Below are 17,674 nucleotides of genomic sequence, written 5' to 3' on the forward strand. Positions count from 1 at the left end.
AGAAGAAGGTGCTTCCAACCAAAAGTATAAAACTAGATCGACTCCGCTAATTTGAGCAAGAAAGCGAGAGCAGACCCGGTATCAGGCAACGTTTCACCGGCTTCACAGCCGGCTTCATCAGGCACGATAGACCCCGAGCCTCGACATGTGTCCGGTGTATATTTCGATATGACCGCTCATTTCCGGTCACGTGCTGGTGCTTGAGGTCGAATGGAGGAGTGCTTTTTAAATTTTATTTTGCAAAAGCAAAAACAAACGTCAAATCACATCATTGAAGGGGTGCTCTGCTCTTTTTTGTTTTTATTTACATGTGGTCTGGTGTTGTATGTGTGTGGATGAGCACGTGTGTGTGTGTGTGTGTGTGTGTGTGTGTGTGTGTGTGTGTGTGTGTGTGTGTGTGTGTGTGTGTGTGTGTGTGTGTGTGTGTGTGTGTGTGTGTGTGTGTGTGTGTGTGCTTGTTGTTTTTGTGTTTGTGTCTCGGGGGCACGAACACGGCTGGTTTCGTGTCCGGGTTGGGCATGATGAGGTGTTGGTTGTGTGAGTGTTTGGGGTTCTCGTTGGGCATTGCGCATATGCAGATGTGGTGTTTGGGATTGAGTGTTGTTTGTTGCACCATCCCCCTCACCTTATCCAGCCGTTTGCACCATCCAGTTTTCGCCATTTGCATCAGAGGTGTGTATTGTGTGGGTATGTCTACCGTCTCCTCAGTTAGACCACCCTCCCGAAACTCTAACGAAGGATATTTGAGTCTATTTGAGAATTTGCTCCCACGGAACTGGAACAGATTTGTCGATGACACCTTTGTCATTGTGCCTACTAACATGGTAGACCACCTACTGGGACAACTTGGTCAGGTGTTCCCCAGCATTAACATCACAATCAAAATTGAAAAAGAAAGCAAATTGGCATTTTTGGATGTGGAGGTTCACCGTCAGCCAGACAGCTCCCTAAAAGGCTTCGTTTTACAGGAAACCAACCCACACCAGCAGATTACTGGATTTTAACTCCTGCAACTCAATCTCCCACAAACGCAGTTAAGCATGGAACTTAGCAGCTCGGGCATGGACTCTGTCATCTTACAAAGCCGAGGCAATTTAAGAAATCAGATTAGTTAAATGAGTCCTGCTCAAAAATGGGTACAACAAGGGGCTACTCCCCACCTTGAAAGAACCAAAATGGACAGAATGGAAGGAGCGAGACACACTTGGGCACTGGGTACTGCTATACTACTCGGGCCTTTCTGAAAGGATTGGCAGGATAGTACGTGGTGCACAGATTGGCGTAGCCTACAAGCCTCTACGCACCATCCATAATGTCATCTCAAAACTGAAAGGCCCACGACCAACTGGTGATAAATCTGGAGTAGTTTACCATTCATCATGCAAAGACTGTGACCAACTCTTCATTGATGAAACTGGAAGGAATTTGAAATGACGGGATGAACATGACAGAGCAATTAGGTTTGGAAAGGTGACCCGGTCAGCCATAGCACGTCATTGCCTGCAATCTGGCCAGAAATTTCACTTTGATGGGACCCAAGTCCGAGACACTACATCTAACAAACGACACAGGTTGATTTTGGAAGCATGGTGTGTGAAGAGCCGAGAGGGTGGTCTAACTGGAGAGACGGTGGACATAACCACACAATTCACACCTCTGATGCAATTAGCAAAAACTGGATGGTGCAAACGGCTGGATAAGGTGAGCAACAAACACCCAATCCCAAACACCACATCCACATGTGCACCACGCCCAACGAGAACCCCAAACACTCACACAACCAACACCTCATCATGCCCAACCCGGACACGAAACCAGCCGTGTTCGTGCCCCCGAGACACAAACACAAAAACAACAAGCACACACACACACACACACACGTGCTCACCCACACACATACAACACCAGATCACGTGTAAGTAAAAACAAAAAAGAGCAGAGCACCCCTTAAATGTTGTGAATTGACATTTGTTTTTGCTTTTGCAAGATAAGATAAAAAAGCACTCCTCCATTCGACCTCGAGCACCAGCACGTGACCGGAAATGAGCGGTCATATTGAAATATAAGCGGGGCATGTGTCGAGGCTCGGGGTCTATCGTGCCTGATGAAGCCGGTGAAACGTTGCCTGAGACTGGGTCTGCTCTCATTTTAGCTCATATTAGCGGAGTCGATCTAGTTTATACTTTTGGTTGGAAGTGCCTTCTTCTTTAAAAATGTGTAATCCCAACTGCTCCAATCATATATACAAGTATATACATATATATCTTGACCCCTCCTACACTCCCTGGCTGAAGAAGCTGCATAACACAACCCAAGAAGGCCCACACAAGGTAAGTGCTTTGCTGTTTCAAACCCTTCCCAGAGTTCCTCCACAACTATAAAGACATTCACACAAAGTACACACATGAGAATCCCGATGCTACACACACCCTCAGCTACCGGACCAGTTTCATCACTTTCGGCGAATCATCAGTGATAGCGCAGCCAGTAATGCAGAGTGATGAAGCTCCGAAGCATGTGCTATGTGCAAATGTCAAAAACAGCCAATGTATGCTAATAAAAGGCAGTGTGTGTGTGTGTGTGTGTGTGTGTATGTGTGTGTGTGTGTGTGTGTGTGTGTGTGTGTGTGTGTGTGTGTGTGTGTGTGTGTGTGTGTGTGTGTGTGTGCATGTGTGTGTGATTGATATCTTCATATGCAAGTTTCAGAATGTGGAATGGAGTCCTCCCAGGGCGGGCTCAAAGTATCCACCTTTATTTCAGTAAAGGGTCACGATTCATAGACCAAGCTGTGAAGTCTTCTGTTCTCAAAGTTTTGTGTTGAGGGCTTTATTCAGGATCGTCGCTGAGTCCTGGGCAGCTTCCAACTGTAGTTCATTTGTAATAATATTCCCAGGGATGTTTTTTAATATCTCTGTGAGGTTCTTTGTCATCATTCCCATAGGTCCAACTATCACTGGTACAACTTTGGTGTTCTTCAGCTTGCAGCATCTTTTAACTTCATTCTTGAGGTCTTGGCATTTGGTCATTTTCTTGATCTCTGCATTGTTTAGCCAAAAATCACTGGTACTAACACCTCAATAAGCAATGCCTTCTTCTCTCTTTTTTGTACCTTAGTGTGATGTGTGGTCGTACCACTTTGTTTTCAATGTTCACGCTCGATGGGATCATTAGGTCATACGTTAGCGGTAGGTACTTCCATGTTTTCAGTCCATGCTTTTGGTTAATGTTCCCACAAATTTTCTAGAACTGGGATATCAAAGTTTTCGCAGATGTGCCTGTGGTTACCATTACAAACTCTGTTGCGTTGTTGTGTGGACAGATATTCTGACATGAATTTTTAAAAATTATTTGTGTTTGGTCATTAAGCATAACATATCACTCTCTTTGCTAATGCCACCTCCAGCCCTCACCTATCTTTTTTATCCCCCTCCTCCCCCTCCCCCCCACTATCTCGTCTGTCCCCTCCTCACTCCCCCTCCTAATAAAATGCAGCACTCTCCTCCCACATCTCTGTCTGTCTCTCACTGTCTCTCTCTGTCTGTCGCTCTCTCACTGTCTCTGTCTCTCTCTCTCGCATCCTCCCTCCCGCAGTGTATAGCAACGTTTCATGAGGCGTTGCTCTCCCCACCTCCACCCCCTTCTTCGCTCTTCTCCCCTTCCGGTGTTCAAGTATATAATTATATTGAAATAAAATAAAGATTGTAAAGGCCGTAGAAAAAAAAAATTCGGAAGTTTCCTGCCGTTGACACAGGAGCCATGACACCACCTTATCGAACACATTACATTAGTTATTTGTGCCTGTTGTTTGTGTCCTTTATGACATCCTTAAAAACAGTATGTTTCCTGTTTGGAATGAGTTTCAATTTTGTTTAAATGCCAGAGAGGCAGACAGGGTAAAAATATTATCTCACTCCTCTCTGCGAATGTGCGATCAGGACAAATTCAGAGACAAAGTACTGTTGAATGGCAGGTTTGTTTTCCATTCATGTTCCGATCTATGTTCAAAATATAAAATTAAATTAAAATGAAGTTGTTCCTCAATTGTAAACTGATAAGATGGATGGACAGATGAACGGACAGACAGAAGTGAACCAATTGCTTAAACCCACTTCTCGCTTCACGTGTGTGGGGTAATAATAGTAATAACTAGAAAGCATCTCAAAATGCAAAGCCCGTCCGTGTCCGCTTTGTACTAAAACTAAATTTGATGAAAACGTCAGTTTACAAAAATTGTACACTTTATTCATTTGTGCTAACCAAAATCCCATAAAAAGGTTTGTTGAAGATTTGATGACAAAAGCTCAAATGGTAAAAATGTTACGGCCTGGATATATATATACTGAATCTCAATGGTAAACAAGCAAAAGAGCAATCAGAGATTGCAGACCCTCAGCAGGACTTGTTTTGTGTGGTGTTTGTGCAGTTTTTGTGTCGTGCATTTTATGTGGTGTTTGTGTACTGGTGTGTTACGTAATAAATAACAGACATAACTGGAGCTGCCACTTTATAACTGCTGGTTGTGAGGACCGGGTACAAAGACATCCCACTCTGATGCAACCCCGCTTTGATCAGGCACTTGACCCTGACCCATGATATTTTTCGATTATTATTCAATTGAATCCAGAATGGGATTGAAATAAATTCAATTCAAATCAAATGGAAGACCAAATAGGTACAGTCCTGCAATGGAGTCATCAGGAGGAGCCAGAACAAGCAAAAACCAAAGATGATGCCATCAGGAGGAACCTGGATCAGATTCGCATTTCAGCTGATACTCCTCCACCCTCAAACCCATCCAAGCACAGCCAAGTGAGCCTTATTCAAAAAATAAAAAATAAAAATCTAAAAGAACCCAGATCAAAAAAACAAAAATTCTGGCTGCCAAACCATGCATCCAATCAGGTTGAAATTTAAACATGTACTCCCCATCAATACCAGACCATAATTGTGAAGTTTTATGTCGATTGATTAAATGGTTCAAGAGAAATAATTTTTTTTAAACATTTTTGCTCAATCCAATATGACATACATTATTATGTATGTCATAATATGCCAGACCATATGACATACATTATTCGTGAATATCCTGGTATCCCCAAGGCTTGTGGAACATTTGTGTAAGTTTCCCCTTGATCTGTCCAGCCGTTCTGGAGAAGAAGATTTTTTTTGAGGTTTTAGGGTAAATCCAACATGGCTGCCAAACCATGTGACCTATGATGTCATATGTGTGAACCTTTTGTTCCTCATGGATAGGCGGTCATCCGTGCAAAGTTTCGCCTCAATCTGATCAGCCACTTAAGAGAATAAGAATTTTGAGGGTTAAAAAAAACAAAACAATCGGGCTGCCGAATCACGTGACCGATGATGTCATCAATTTTTTTTTTCTGTGGACCATTTTATCCCGAGATGACACTCAAAATTTTCATACTGATAAGATGTAGCAATCTGCATATACAATTATGATGTCACAACAAAGGCACCTATGATGTCATAAAAAAATCACACTTATTCTCCATGAGTACAGTACTTGCCATTTGCCAAGTTTCATTTTTTTCTTTGGTGCAGCTTCAGAGAAACAGAGGTCCAAAGTTTTTCGTTTTTTCCAACATGGCTGCCACACCACATGACCTATGATGTCATAATTGTCATTAAAATATTCCACATGAGTAGTCGTTCCTATGGTGAAAATTTTGTCTCAATCCGCCAAGTGGTTTCTGAGTCAAACACTAAAGTTCTCTGCAACAGACAGACAGACAGACACACAGACAAACAAACAAACGGATACAAATGCAATAAAAGGATTTCAATTAAAACATTTATCGCTTGTCTACCAATTCACCAAATCAATGACATCATCATAACAATCCTTTATTCCCCATTGGGAGTGGAATGAGATGTGCCAGGTTTCAATTTTTTTTTTCCAATCAGCAGTTTCAGAGATTATGTTTCATTTATTTTTTGTTTGATCCAAGACAACTGCCATACCACATGACCTATGACATCACAATTATCATTACAATACTAGCCGAAACCCCGTCACAGACGGATTCCGTTCATTCAACCACCCTCACCAGCTCAACTACACTCGAGGGACATGGACTGGACAGGGCGTGCTTGCCCCCGCCTACTCATCCCCCGTCCCTGCCTCTGCCCCATTCTCCCCCCCACCTTCAATTTGCTTACCCCCGCCCAAAAATGTAATTACCCCGGCCCCGCCTCTTGATTCCCCACTCCACTTGCCCCCGGGCCCCCGCCCCCTGTCCACCCCTCCCACTCAACCCCGCCTAATTCACCCCAGTCCCCGCCCACTCATCCCCCGCCCCCTTTCCCCCTGTCTCCCACTTTCAATTTGCTTACCCCCGCCCAAAAATTTGCTCACCTTGCCCCCCGCCTCTTCACTCTCTGCCCCCATCTCTTCATCCCCCGCCCCCGCCTCTTCACTCCTTGCCGCCGTCTCAACGAAAAGTGTTTATTCTGCTTCAGACTTGAAAGTTGACTATTGCTACTATGTGCGATGCACTCTTACAGGTACGAAGTTTCTTTCAGTCCAGGTCACAGTACCGAGAAAAACGTGACGCGACCGCGAGGAGGAGCACAAAATTGGTCCTTCAGTATTAATATATAGATTCTCCATGGGGAAGTGTCTCCTACCCTGAAAATTTTGTGTCAATCGGCCAAGTGGTGACGGAGAAAAAAAGTGTCAAAAAACATGAGCAAAAAAAAAAGGCCAAAAGGGTCGAAGATTAACAATAATAATCCTGACTATAATTTATGGACCGGTGTGTAAGTGTGTTTGTTTGTCACGCTACTCCTGCAGTTCTAGGCAGATTACATCCATGCTTGCTCCATAGGATCAGCATGGCCCCAAATAATGGAGAGGGGTGTTTTTATCCTTGCCAGTGGTCTTGGAAGGGTGAGGGAGGGGAAGAAAATTCTCTATATAAATGTGTATCATGAAGCACTCCCTCCAGGTGGGGGATGGTGTTACAAGTCTCCACAATTTACAGTCCAGTACTCCTGTCCTCACATTTTCCAGTGCAGTGAGGTGTTTTGAATTACAAGCAGAAGGTATGTTTTTGCTTCATGCACGTAACCCGGGTTATTATTTTTCTGCCTACACAGAGCTGTCAGTTGCCTATCCATCCATCCATCGGGGCCATAGTCAGTGCAGAGCGTTAGTGCTGCCTAAGCAGTATCCTTAACTATTGGTCACAATCCTGGACGGGTCGCCATTCCAACACAGGATACCAGCCACCTGGAACTAATTTTGCCGACCTCGGAAGGATGACAAGCAGAGTCAACCCCAATTCGTATTAATTCAACAGCCAAGTGGGATTTGAACTCAGGATCCTCGGATCCCAAGCCCACCAATCTAACCATTAACCCAACACCAGGCATAGTTTCCCATACACTGCCCAAATAAAGTTATGCATCAAAAGAACGTGTTGCATGCTTGGAACAAGATTGCCCGTAGGGTGGGTACTCTGCTGATAAAAATAATAATGAAAATAATTTTAACAAAAAAGATTAACTTGTCTTCTCCATATTCTCATAATAAAACTTTTTTGAAAATTTGATGACAAAACTCAAATGGTAAAAAACTTATGGCCCGGACAGACACACAGAAGTGATTGCAAAACTGCGTTTTCCGCTGTTTGGGGGACGGGCTAATTATAAGAAAAATAGTATTACTGCAGCATGTTTTAACGAGGCATACAATGTGGAAGATGTTTGACTTTGACAAACAGTCCCTTTACAGACATTTTCAAAGAAATCTGTGAAGCTTCCATCAGGTTTCCAGCAGATCTCATGAGAAATCATAGATTTGTATAAATGCAAATGGAGGATTCAAACATACCAATGTGACCTGTTCGGCAATTAAGGGGAAGCGTGAAGAAGTAATGTTCACTGAAAGCATTTTCCAAGTTCCAGTTTATCAAACAAATACGAATGTAATCCCTTATGGTGTAACTGAAACAACCAAATTACTCTTTAGTTCATAAAGCTAATGCTGTTGACCAAAGTTTTGCCATAAATCAATCCTATATTCAGTGCACAGTGTGCACTCACCCTTATCAACAGTTACCAGAGTTACCTTTGGGTGTACGGAAGGAGATTGGCTCCGATATAGGCCCCATTCCCTTGGCATTCCGTGCCTGGACCTTGAAGTGGTATAGCGTGTTGAGCGTAAGATCGTGGATCTGGTGCGAGAGACGGTCACCCACCACAGGTTCAACGATCCAGTCATGCATCTCAGCTGCTTTGTTGGTGGTATAATATACAATGTACCCTGAGGAAATGGGGAGGTTGGATGGTCGTGAATATCCTATTGTAAATAGATTTGGGCATTCCATCAGGTCTATCAATTCTCTTTATAGAGGCAACTTATCGCATGTACAACCTCACTTTGCTGTTCCATTCATGACAACAGGCCAATGTCTTCATATGCAATATTAAACGGCAATTGCTGGAGGAGATACCTCTGCAAGGCTGAACAGTTTACGTTTAGTATCCAATTGATAGGCCGGATCTGCACTTACAGATTTTAACCAAAATCTAATCAATTCTTCCTTATCACAGACCCACAAATCCACCAAGTTTCGTCCAAATCCGTCCATAACTTTTTAAGATACAGTATTATGTTATATAGCGTGTTTAGCCCATGGTGAAGAATCACATAAAAAATTTCATATTCAGATCTGATATGAGGGTTATGCTGATCCTCTGGAGCAAGTCTGGAAGTAATCGGCCCACAACCTTACTGTAGGAAGAGCAACGTGACAAACAAACCCACAAACACTGGTCTGTGAATAATAATATGGATTAAATACACACTGATAACACACTCATTATACACATATTACACATATTATATACACACACATTATACACATAGTATACATATTATATACACACTAATTATACACATATTACACATATTATATACACACCGATTATACACATATTACACATATTATATACACACTGATTATACACATATTACACATATTATATGCACAATGATTATACACACATTACACATATTATATACACACTGATTATACAAATATTGAACATCTTATATACACACCGATTATACACAGATTACACATATTATATACACACTGATTATACACATATTGAACATCTTATATACACACCGATTATACACATATTACACATATTATATACACACTGATTATACACATATTACACATATTATATACACAATGATTATACACATATTACACATATTATATACACACTGATTATACAAATATTACACATATTATATACACACTGATTATACACATATTACACATATTATATACACACTGATTATACACATATTACACATATTATATACACACTGATTATACACATATTACACATATTATATACACACTGATTATACACATATTACACATATTATATACACACTGATTATACACATATTATATACACAATGATTATACACATATTACACATTATTTCCACACTGATTATACACAGATTACACATATTATATACACACTGATTATACACATATTACACATATTATATACACACCGATTATACACATATTACACATATTATATACGCACTGATTATACACATATTACACATATTATATACACAATGATTATACACAAATTACACATATTATATACACACTGATTATACAAATATTGAACATCTTATATACACACCGATTATACACATATTACACATATTATATACACACTGATTATACATATATTACACATATTATTTCCACACTGATTATACACATATTACACATATTATATACACACTGATTATACACATATTACACATATTATATACACACTGATTATACACATATTACACATTATATACACACTGATTATACACATATTACACATATTATATACACAATGATTATACACATATCACACATATTATATACACACTGATTATACACATATTACACATTATTTCCAGACTGATTATACACAGATTACACATATTATATACACACTGATTATACACATATTACACATATTATATACACACTGATTATACACATATTACACATATTATATACACACTGATTATACACATATTATAAACATATATTATACATATTATATACACACACTGATTATACACATATTACACATATTATATACACACTGATTATACACATATTACACATATTATATACACACTGATTATACACATATTACACGTATTATATACACACTGATTATACACATATTACACAGATTATATACACACTGATTATACACATATTACACATTATATACACACTGATTATACACATATTACACATATTATATACACACTGATTATACACACATTACACATATTATATACACACTGATTATACAAATATTGAACATCTTATATACACACCGATTATACACATATTACACATATTATTTCCACACTGATTATACACATATTACACATATTAGATACACACTGATTATTCACATATTACACATATTATATACACACTGATTATACACATATTACACATATTATATACACAATGATTATACACATATTACACATATTATATACACACTGATTATACACATATTAAATACACAATGATTATACAAATATTACATATATTATATACACTGATTATACACATATTACATATATTATGTACACAATGATTATACACATATTAAATATATTATATACACACTGATTATACACATATTACACATTTTATATGCACACTGATTATTCACATATTACACATATTATATACACACTGATTATACACATATCAAACATATTATATACACATTGATTATACACATATTCCATACATTATATACACACTGATTATACACATATTGCATATATTATATACACACTGATTATCCACATCTTATACATATTACATACACACTGATTATACACCTATTGCACATATTATATCCATACTGATTATACACATATTATACATTTTATATGCACACTGATTATACACCTATTGCACATATTATATACACACTGATTATACACATATTACACATTTGATACACACACTGATTACACACATATTACACATATTATATACACACTGATGATACACATATTGAACATCTTATATACACACTAATTATACACATATTATATACACAGATTATACACATATTACAAACATTATATGCACACTGATTATACACATATTACACATATTATATACACAATGATTATACACATATTACACAAATTATATACACACTGATTATACACATATTACACATGTTATATATACACTGATTATACACATATTACACATATTATATACACACTGATTATGCACATATTACAAATATTATATACACAATGATTATACACATATTACACATATTATATACACACTGATGAAAAACATATTACACATATTATATACACAATGATTATCCACATATTACATATGTTATATACACACTGATTATACACATATTATATACACAATGATTATACACATATCACACATATTATATACACACTGATTATACACATATTACACATATTATATACACACTGATCATACACATATTGCACATATTATATACACACTGATTATACACATATTACACATATTATAGACACACTGATTATACACATATTACACATATTATAGACACACTGATTATACACATATTATATACACACTGATTATACACATATTACACATATTATTTCCACACTGATTATACACATATTACACATATTATATACACACTGATTATACACATATTACACATTATATACACACTGATTATACACATATTACGCATATTATATACATATATTATACATATTATTTACACACACTGATTATACACATATTACACATTTTATATACACCCTGATTATACACATATTACACATTTTATATACACCCTGATTATACACATATTACACATATTATATACACACTGATTATACACATATTACACATATTATATACACACTGATTATACACATATTACACATATTCTATCCACACTGATTATACACATATTACACATATTATATACACACTGATTATACACATATTAGATACATAGATTATACATATATTGCACATATTATATACACATATTGCACATATTATATACACACTGATTATACACATATTACACAAATTATATACACACTTATTATACACCTATTGCACATATTATATACACACTGATGATACACATATTATACATATTATATACAAATATTATATACACATATTGCACATATTATATACACACCAATTATACACATATTGCACATTATATAAACACTGATTATCCACATCTTATACATATTATATACACAATAATTATACACATATTGCATATATTATATACACACTAATTATACACCTATTGCACATATTATATTCACACTGATTATACACCTATTGCACATATTATATTCACACTGATTATACACATATTATACATACTATATACACATATTATATACACATATTATATACACATATTGCACATATTATATACACACCAATTATACACGTATTGCACATTATATAAACACTGATTATCCACATCTTATACATATTATATACACAATAATTATACACATATTGCATATATCATATACACACTGATTATACACCTATTGCACATATTATATTCACACTGATTATACACCTATTGCACATATTATATACACACTGATTATACACATATTATACATACTATATACACATATTATACATTTTATATACACTTCTTCTTCTTCTTCTTCTTTCGGCTGCTCCCGTTTGGGGTCGCCACAGCGGATCATCCGTATGATCCGCATCATGATTTGGCACATGTTTCACGCCGGATTCCCTTCCTGACGCAACCCTGGTCGCCTCTTACGACACAGGGATATGGTACACCTATTTTAACCGGGGTATACACCGGCCCAGTATACTGGTACTCATTTCGCCGACCTCGGAAGGATGACAGGCTGAGTCAACCCCCCTGGTGTATTAATTCAGTGGCCCAACGGGGCTTGAACTCAGGACCTTTTGGATCCCAAGCCGCTACCCGAACCACTGCGCCAACACCAGGCTATACATATTATATACACATATTATACATATTATATACACATATTGCACATATTATATACACACCGATTATACACATATTACACATATTATATGCACACTGATTATATACATATTGCGCATATTATAGACACACTGATCATGCACATATACATATTGTTGCGGGCCGGGGACCGGTGGCGAGAACGACCGCTCGGTGGGGGAAGTTAAGTCGTCTCCCACCAGACTCCCGGAATTGTAGGCCGTCACTCTGGATAATTCCGTGACGCGGCGGGTCGCTTAACCGACCGTGGACGCCAATACCTCCACCGCGTAGTGTAGGGTCTTTTTGTCGAGAACCAATTTACCTAATTTTCTACGCGGTGTCGTCTACCGGGGAACCATGCCCTCGGTACGTCTTGCCCGAACCGAATCACTCTACCAACTACCAACTACCTTTCTGGTTCGGATGCAGCCGAGTGGACCCGTCAAGAACATACTGGCTAGAATGAACAGATTATCGGGGTAAAGACCCGGCTAAAAACTTAGATCCAAACCATGCTGGATCAATGGAGAAAAAGACAAAAACAAAATGGGAACATTTCTGCAATAATTTATTTACAATAAAGCGAGGAAAGTTATATGGTACAGGTAACAGGTTTATTGGGGGTGTATTCAGGGGAAGATGAGAGAAAGATGTAGTGCGACAATTTTACAGCAACTTATAAGGCAGACACAGAGCAGACTTGTCGCGAGAATAATACAGGCAAGATTTACAAGGTTCGAATAACTTATACAGTTCTACTTAATGGACGGCACCACACACTCAGACACACACTCGGACAAAATGAACCCAGTTGAAGGCAAAGCACTTTTGTAGCCAGGGAGGGAGGGAGTTGAGGTCGCAGTTCTCGGTACCTGAGTTCCGGGGAAAGGGATGCTCCGTGGTGCAGCACCTGACAATGGTCGCGCAGCTCGGCCTACAGCCGCACGTGTGGAGTTCGTGTGTGTGTGTGGAGTCCAAGGCAGCCAGGATCATTGGGTATCTCCTGCGATGAGGCTGAGTCTTTGGGTCTCTCACTCTCTCACTCTCAATGAACGGCCCCCAAAGAACTCCTTGGATCCTCCACAGATCTTTCTTTAAACAATCCTGGTCTGAGACAGGATTCAGGCTTCCAAGCATCTGTTGCAGTTTCGCTTCTTTTCCAGACCCCCGAAGAACTCAAGACTCCAGCACAGAACGAACTGTCTCAGCACTTCACGAACTCTCCGAACTCAAAGCACTCCACCCTGAGGATGGCGTAATTTATCCATCTCCCTCAACGGGGAGGGGCCTTGGTGAAGCTGATATCACTGTCCGCCTTGATTGAACGGGGCTTCCATGGGTCCGCCCTTTCAGGGCGGGCTTTTGGTCATACCGGGAAACCTGCCCCCTCCACACGTGCGGACTCGCCAAAAAGGAACTACTGTAAGAGGATTTTGCCTCGGACAGCGAGTCGCCGGTTAGGCGAGTAGGTAAACACGTGCGAGTAGCAAGCGAGAGGAGGGGCAAGCAGGCAGAGGGTACCGTGGGTTGTCGTGGATTTGCCTTTGCAATGAAATGGAGTGGGGATATAAAGATTTATTAATCGAACTAAAAAAACATCGCAACGCACCCCTTTAATTTTCCCACGAAACACAAGGAAGGGATCTGTCTACACATATACTTAATGGAATAACTGACTTGGAACACCTGTATGCTGTATGCATACGGTTCCTAGAACCGTAACAATATTATATACACACACATTGATACGCGATGATACACATAATATACAAGCAGAGGTACCCTTCCTCCTCCCATCCCAGTCCCTCCCTTCCATCTTCCCGCCTCCACCCTTCCCCTCCCTCCTCCTACAAAGGAATTTTTGCAGGGTTTTTCACCATGTTTGGGGAAAATAAATAATTAAAATAAAACCCGCTTTCAATTCCTATAACGTCTAACTTTCCACGTGTCATGGTGAAATCTGCCCACTGAGGGACAAATTAATAGACATGGCCGAAATTAGTCATAGTCTAGATGTTTATCCTCATCGCTATGTTATGATGCTGGGGTGTGTTCAGTGACGAAGTTTCTTGTGGAATGCTCGCCAAGTGGCTTAAGCATTCAAGCAAGCACTCCAGTCGAAACTGCTGATAAGGAAGGAAGGCTGGCTTGGCAAGAGCAAGCTCGCTGCTTGGAAATTGAACACACCCCTGGACACCTCGACAGCAGACAGCACATACAAAACTCCGAAAAAGAACTTTTTTTTTCATTAATAAAGACTTCAAATATTAATCATGTAATTATGAGCAAATATAATCTGTTGCTTTGCTGGCAGGCATATTATGGGGGGGGGGGGGTGAGAGAGAGAGATATATTGAAGAGTGGGAGGGGTCGAGAGGGGGAGGGGTATAGAGAGGGGGGAGAGAGAGGAGGGAGGAGAGTGAGGAGGCGTGGGGAAGCGAGAAGAGGGAGTGAGGAGGGATGGGGGAGAGCAAGGAAAGGGGGTGGGGAGAGCGACGCTTCACCAAACGTCGCTATACACTGTGGGAGCGGAAGAGACCCTAGAGCCCATCGCACCCGAGCTGAAATCCTTGTAAACACCCGGAGACGCCAGTGTTTCATGCCTTTATTTAATTTCAGCACACATTTTATGACATATATACACACACGCACATGCACACGCGCACGCGCACACACGAAGGTGGATACTTTGACACCTGGGAGGGCTCCATTCCACATTCTGAAAGTTGTACATGGAGATAATAACCACAAACAACAGGCAAGACACACACACACACACACACACACATACACACACACACACACACACACACACACACACACACACACACACACACACACACACATACACACACACACACACACACACATACACACACACACATACACACACACACACACACACCTCGTTTTTTTTTACACACTACTGTTCCCAACAATTATATCGCACACACAAAAACAAACACACACAACCAATCAATCAATCAATAAATAAATTAATTAATAAAAAACAATCTTACACACACAAACACTCACAGAAACACATATCCAAACAATAACACACACACACACACACACAAACACACACACACACACACACACACACACACACACACACACAGATAAAAAACAAACACACACACATACTCATCTATACAAACAGACAAAATCAAACACACACAAACAAAAACAAACAAACACATACATACACATAAAAGCACACACACTTTCCCGACCACATGGATCATCAGCTGGGCACCGTTCTTTCTCGAGGTTTCGATCCTTTCGGCCCAGAACCTCTCCAAACGGCAGATCCACAACCTCGGTCACGGATCCACACCAGTAGATTACCTACATCAGTAGATCCACAACGGCACAACCTCAGTTGTGTCCAGGCAGTCAGTCAACCCATACTTTCACAAATACACACGCACACAATTGCAAAACCCCGTCTCCTGCTGCTTGGGCGAACGAGCTAAAGATCGAGTTTACATTCCAGAAGGTCGATGGCTGGAGGTGAGTTTCGGAACGCAATTATCATTGAACATCAAAATCAAGTTATATTTTCAAAAAGAGTATCGTTTCATTCGAACCATTCAATGACAAGTGACTTGGATATACTATAAAGGTGTTATTTTCAAGATTATCGATGAGATTATAGCCTCTTAACAAAACTGCATGCAACGACACGAGTGCAGCATTTCCACCAGCCTTGAGAAGTTCAGCATGGATGCCACAGATCCCTGGAGCTTTGCCCCGTTTCAACTGGTTCACCGCAGCCCGTGTTTCCACAAGCGTAGGTGAACCTGACCTGACATCCTCTTGGGGGCCCTCGAGGTGCTGAATGAGGAGTCGGAGCCGTTGGGATTACGGGTTTCTTGGGTCAAAACTAAGATCCAGGCTTTCGGTGACATCTTGGATGCTGCTGTCCTGTCTGTGTCTGTTTGTGGTGAGGATGTTGAGGTCGTGGAGAGATTCACTTACCTTGGCAGTGATATTCATGTCTCTGCTGGCTGCGAGTCAGAGGTCAATAGACGTCTGGGTCGGGCCTGGGGAGTCATGGATTCACTGGATCATGGGGTGTGGCGCTGCCGGTACCTGTGCGGGAGGACGAAAGTCCAAGTCTTCAGGTCCTTGGTACTTCCAGTCTTGCTCTATGGGTGCGAGACTTGGACTCTGACCAAGGATCTGAGACGGAGACTTAATTCCTTTGGTACCAGGTCTCTTCGGAGAATCCTTGGCTATTGCTGGTCGGATTTTGTGTCCAACGAGCGGTTGCTGAGAGAGACTCGGATGAGATTTGTTACCTGCATAGTCCGTGAGCGTCAGTTGCGGCTGTATGGACATGTGGCTCGTTTTCCTGACTCTGATCCTGCTCACCAGATTCTCTCAGCGAGGGAGTCTCATGAGTGGAGGAGGCCAGTGGGTCGACCACGTGCCTCATGGTTGCAACAGGTTGAACATCATCTTAAGGAGATGGGGATGGGCCTGGCATCTGCCTGGGGGATGGCCAGACGGAGGCCCCTGGAGTACTG

At 40.2% G+C, this 17,674-nt stretch overlaps 1 protein-coding gene across 8 annotated transcripts in view; it reads right to left on the minus strand.

Annotated features, from left to right (window-relative positions):
• Positions 1-17,674, minus strand: part of LOC147017562 (neogenin-like) — a 491,631-nt gene that overhangs the window by 37,362 nt on the left and 436,595 nt on the right. For 7 of the 8 annotated variants that reach the window (XM_085847263.1, XM_085847261.1, XM_085847260.1 and 4 more), the window contains one exon: positions 8,096-8,290. The exons of the other annotated variant lie outside the window; for it this stretch is intronic. In XM_085847263.1, the coding sequence (XP_085703389.1) occupies positions 8,096-8,290 (195 nt within the window). The remainder of the gene's footprint in view (positions 1-8,095; positions 8,291-17,674) is intronic. 8 annotated transcript variants of the gene reach the window in all.

Source organism: Eptatretus burgeri, chromosome 11 (genome assembly GCF_056783735.1).
Source record: "Eptatretus burgeri isolate ZD-2024b chromosome 11, Ebu_testis_v1, whole genome shotgun sequence".
Taxonomy (NCBI): Eukaryota; Metazoa; Chordata; class Myxini; order Myxiniformes; family Myxinidae; genus Eptatretus; species Eptatretus burgeri.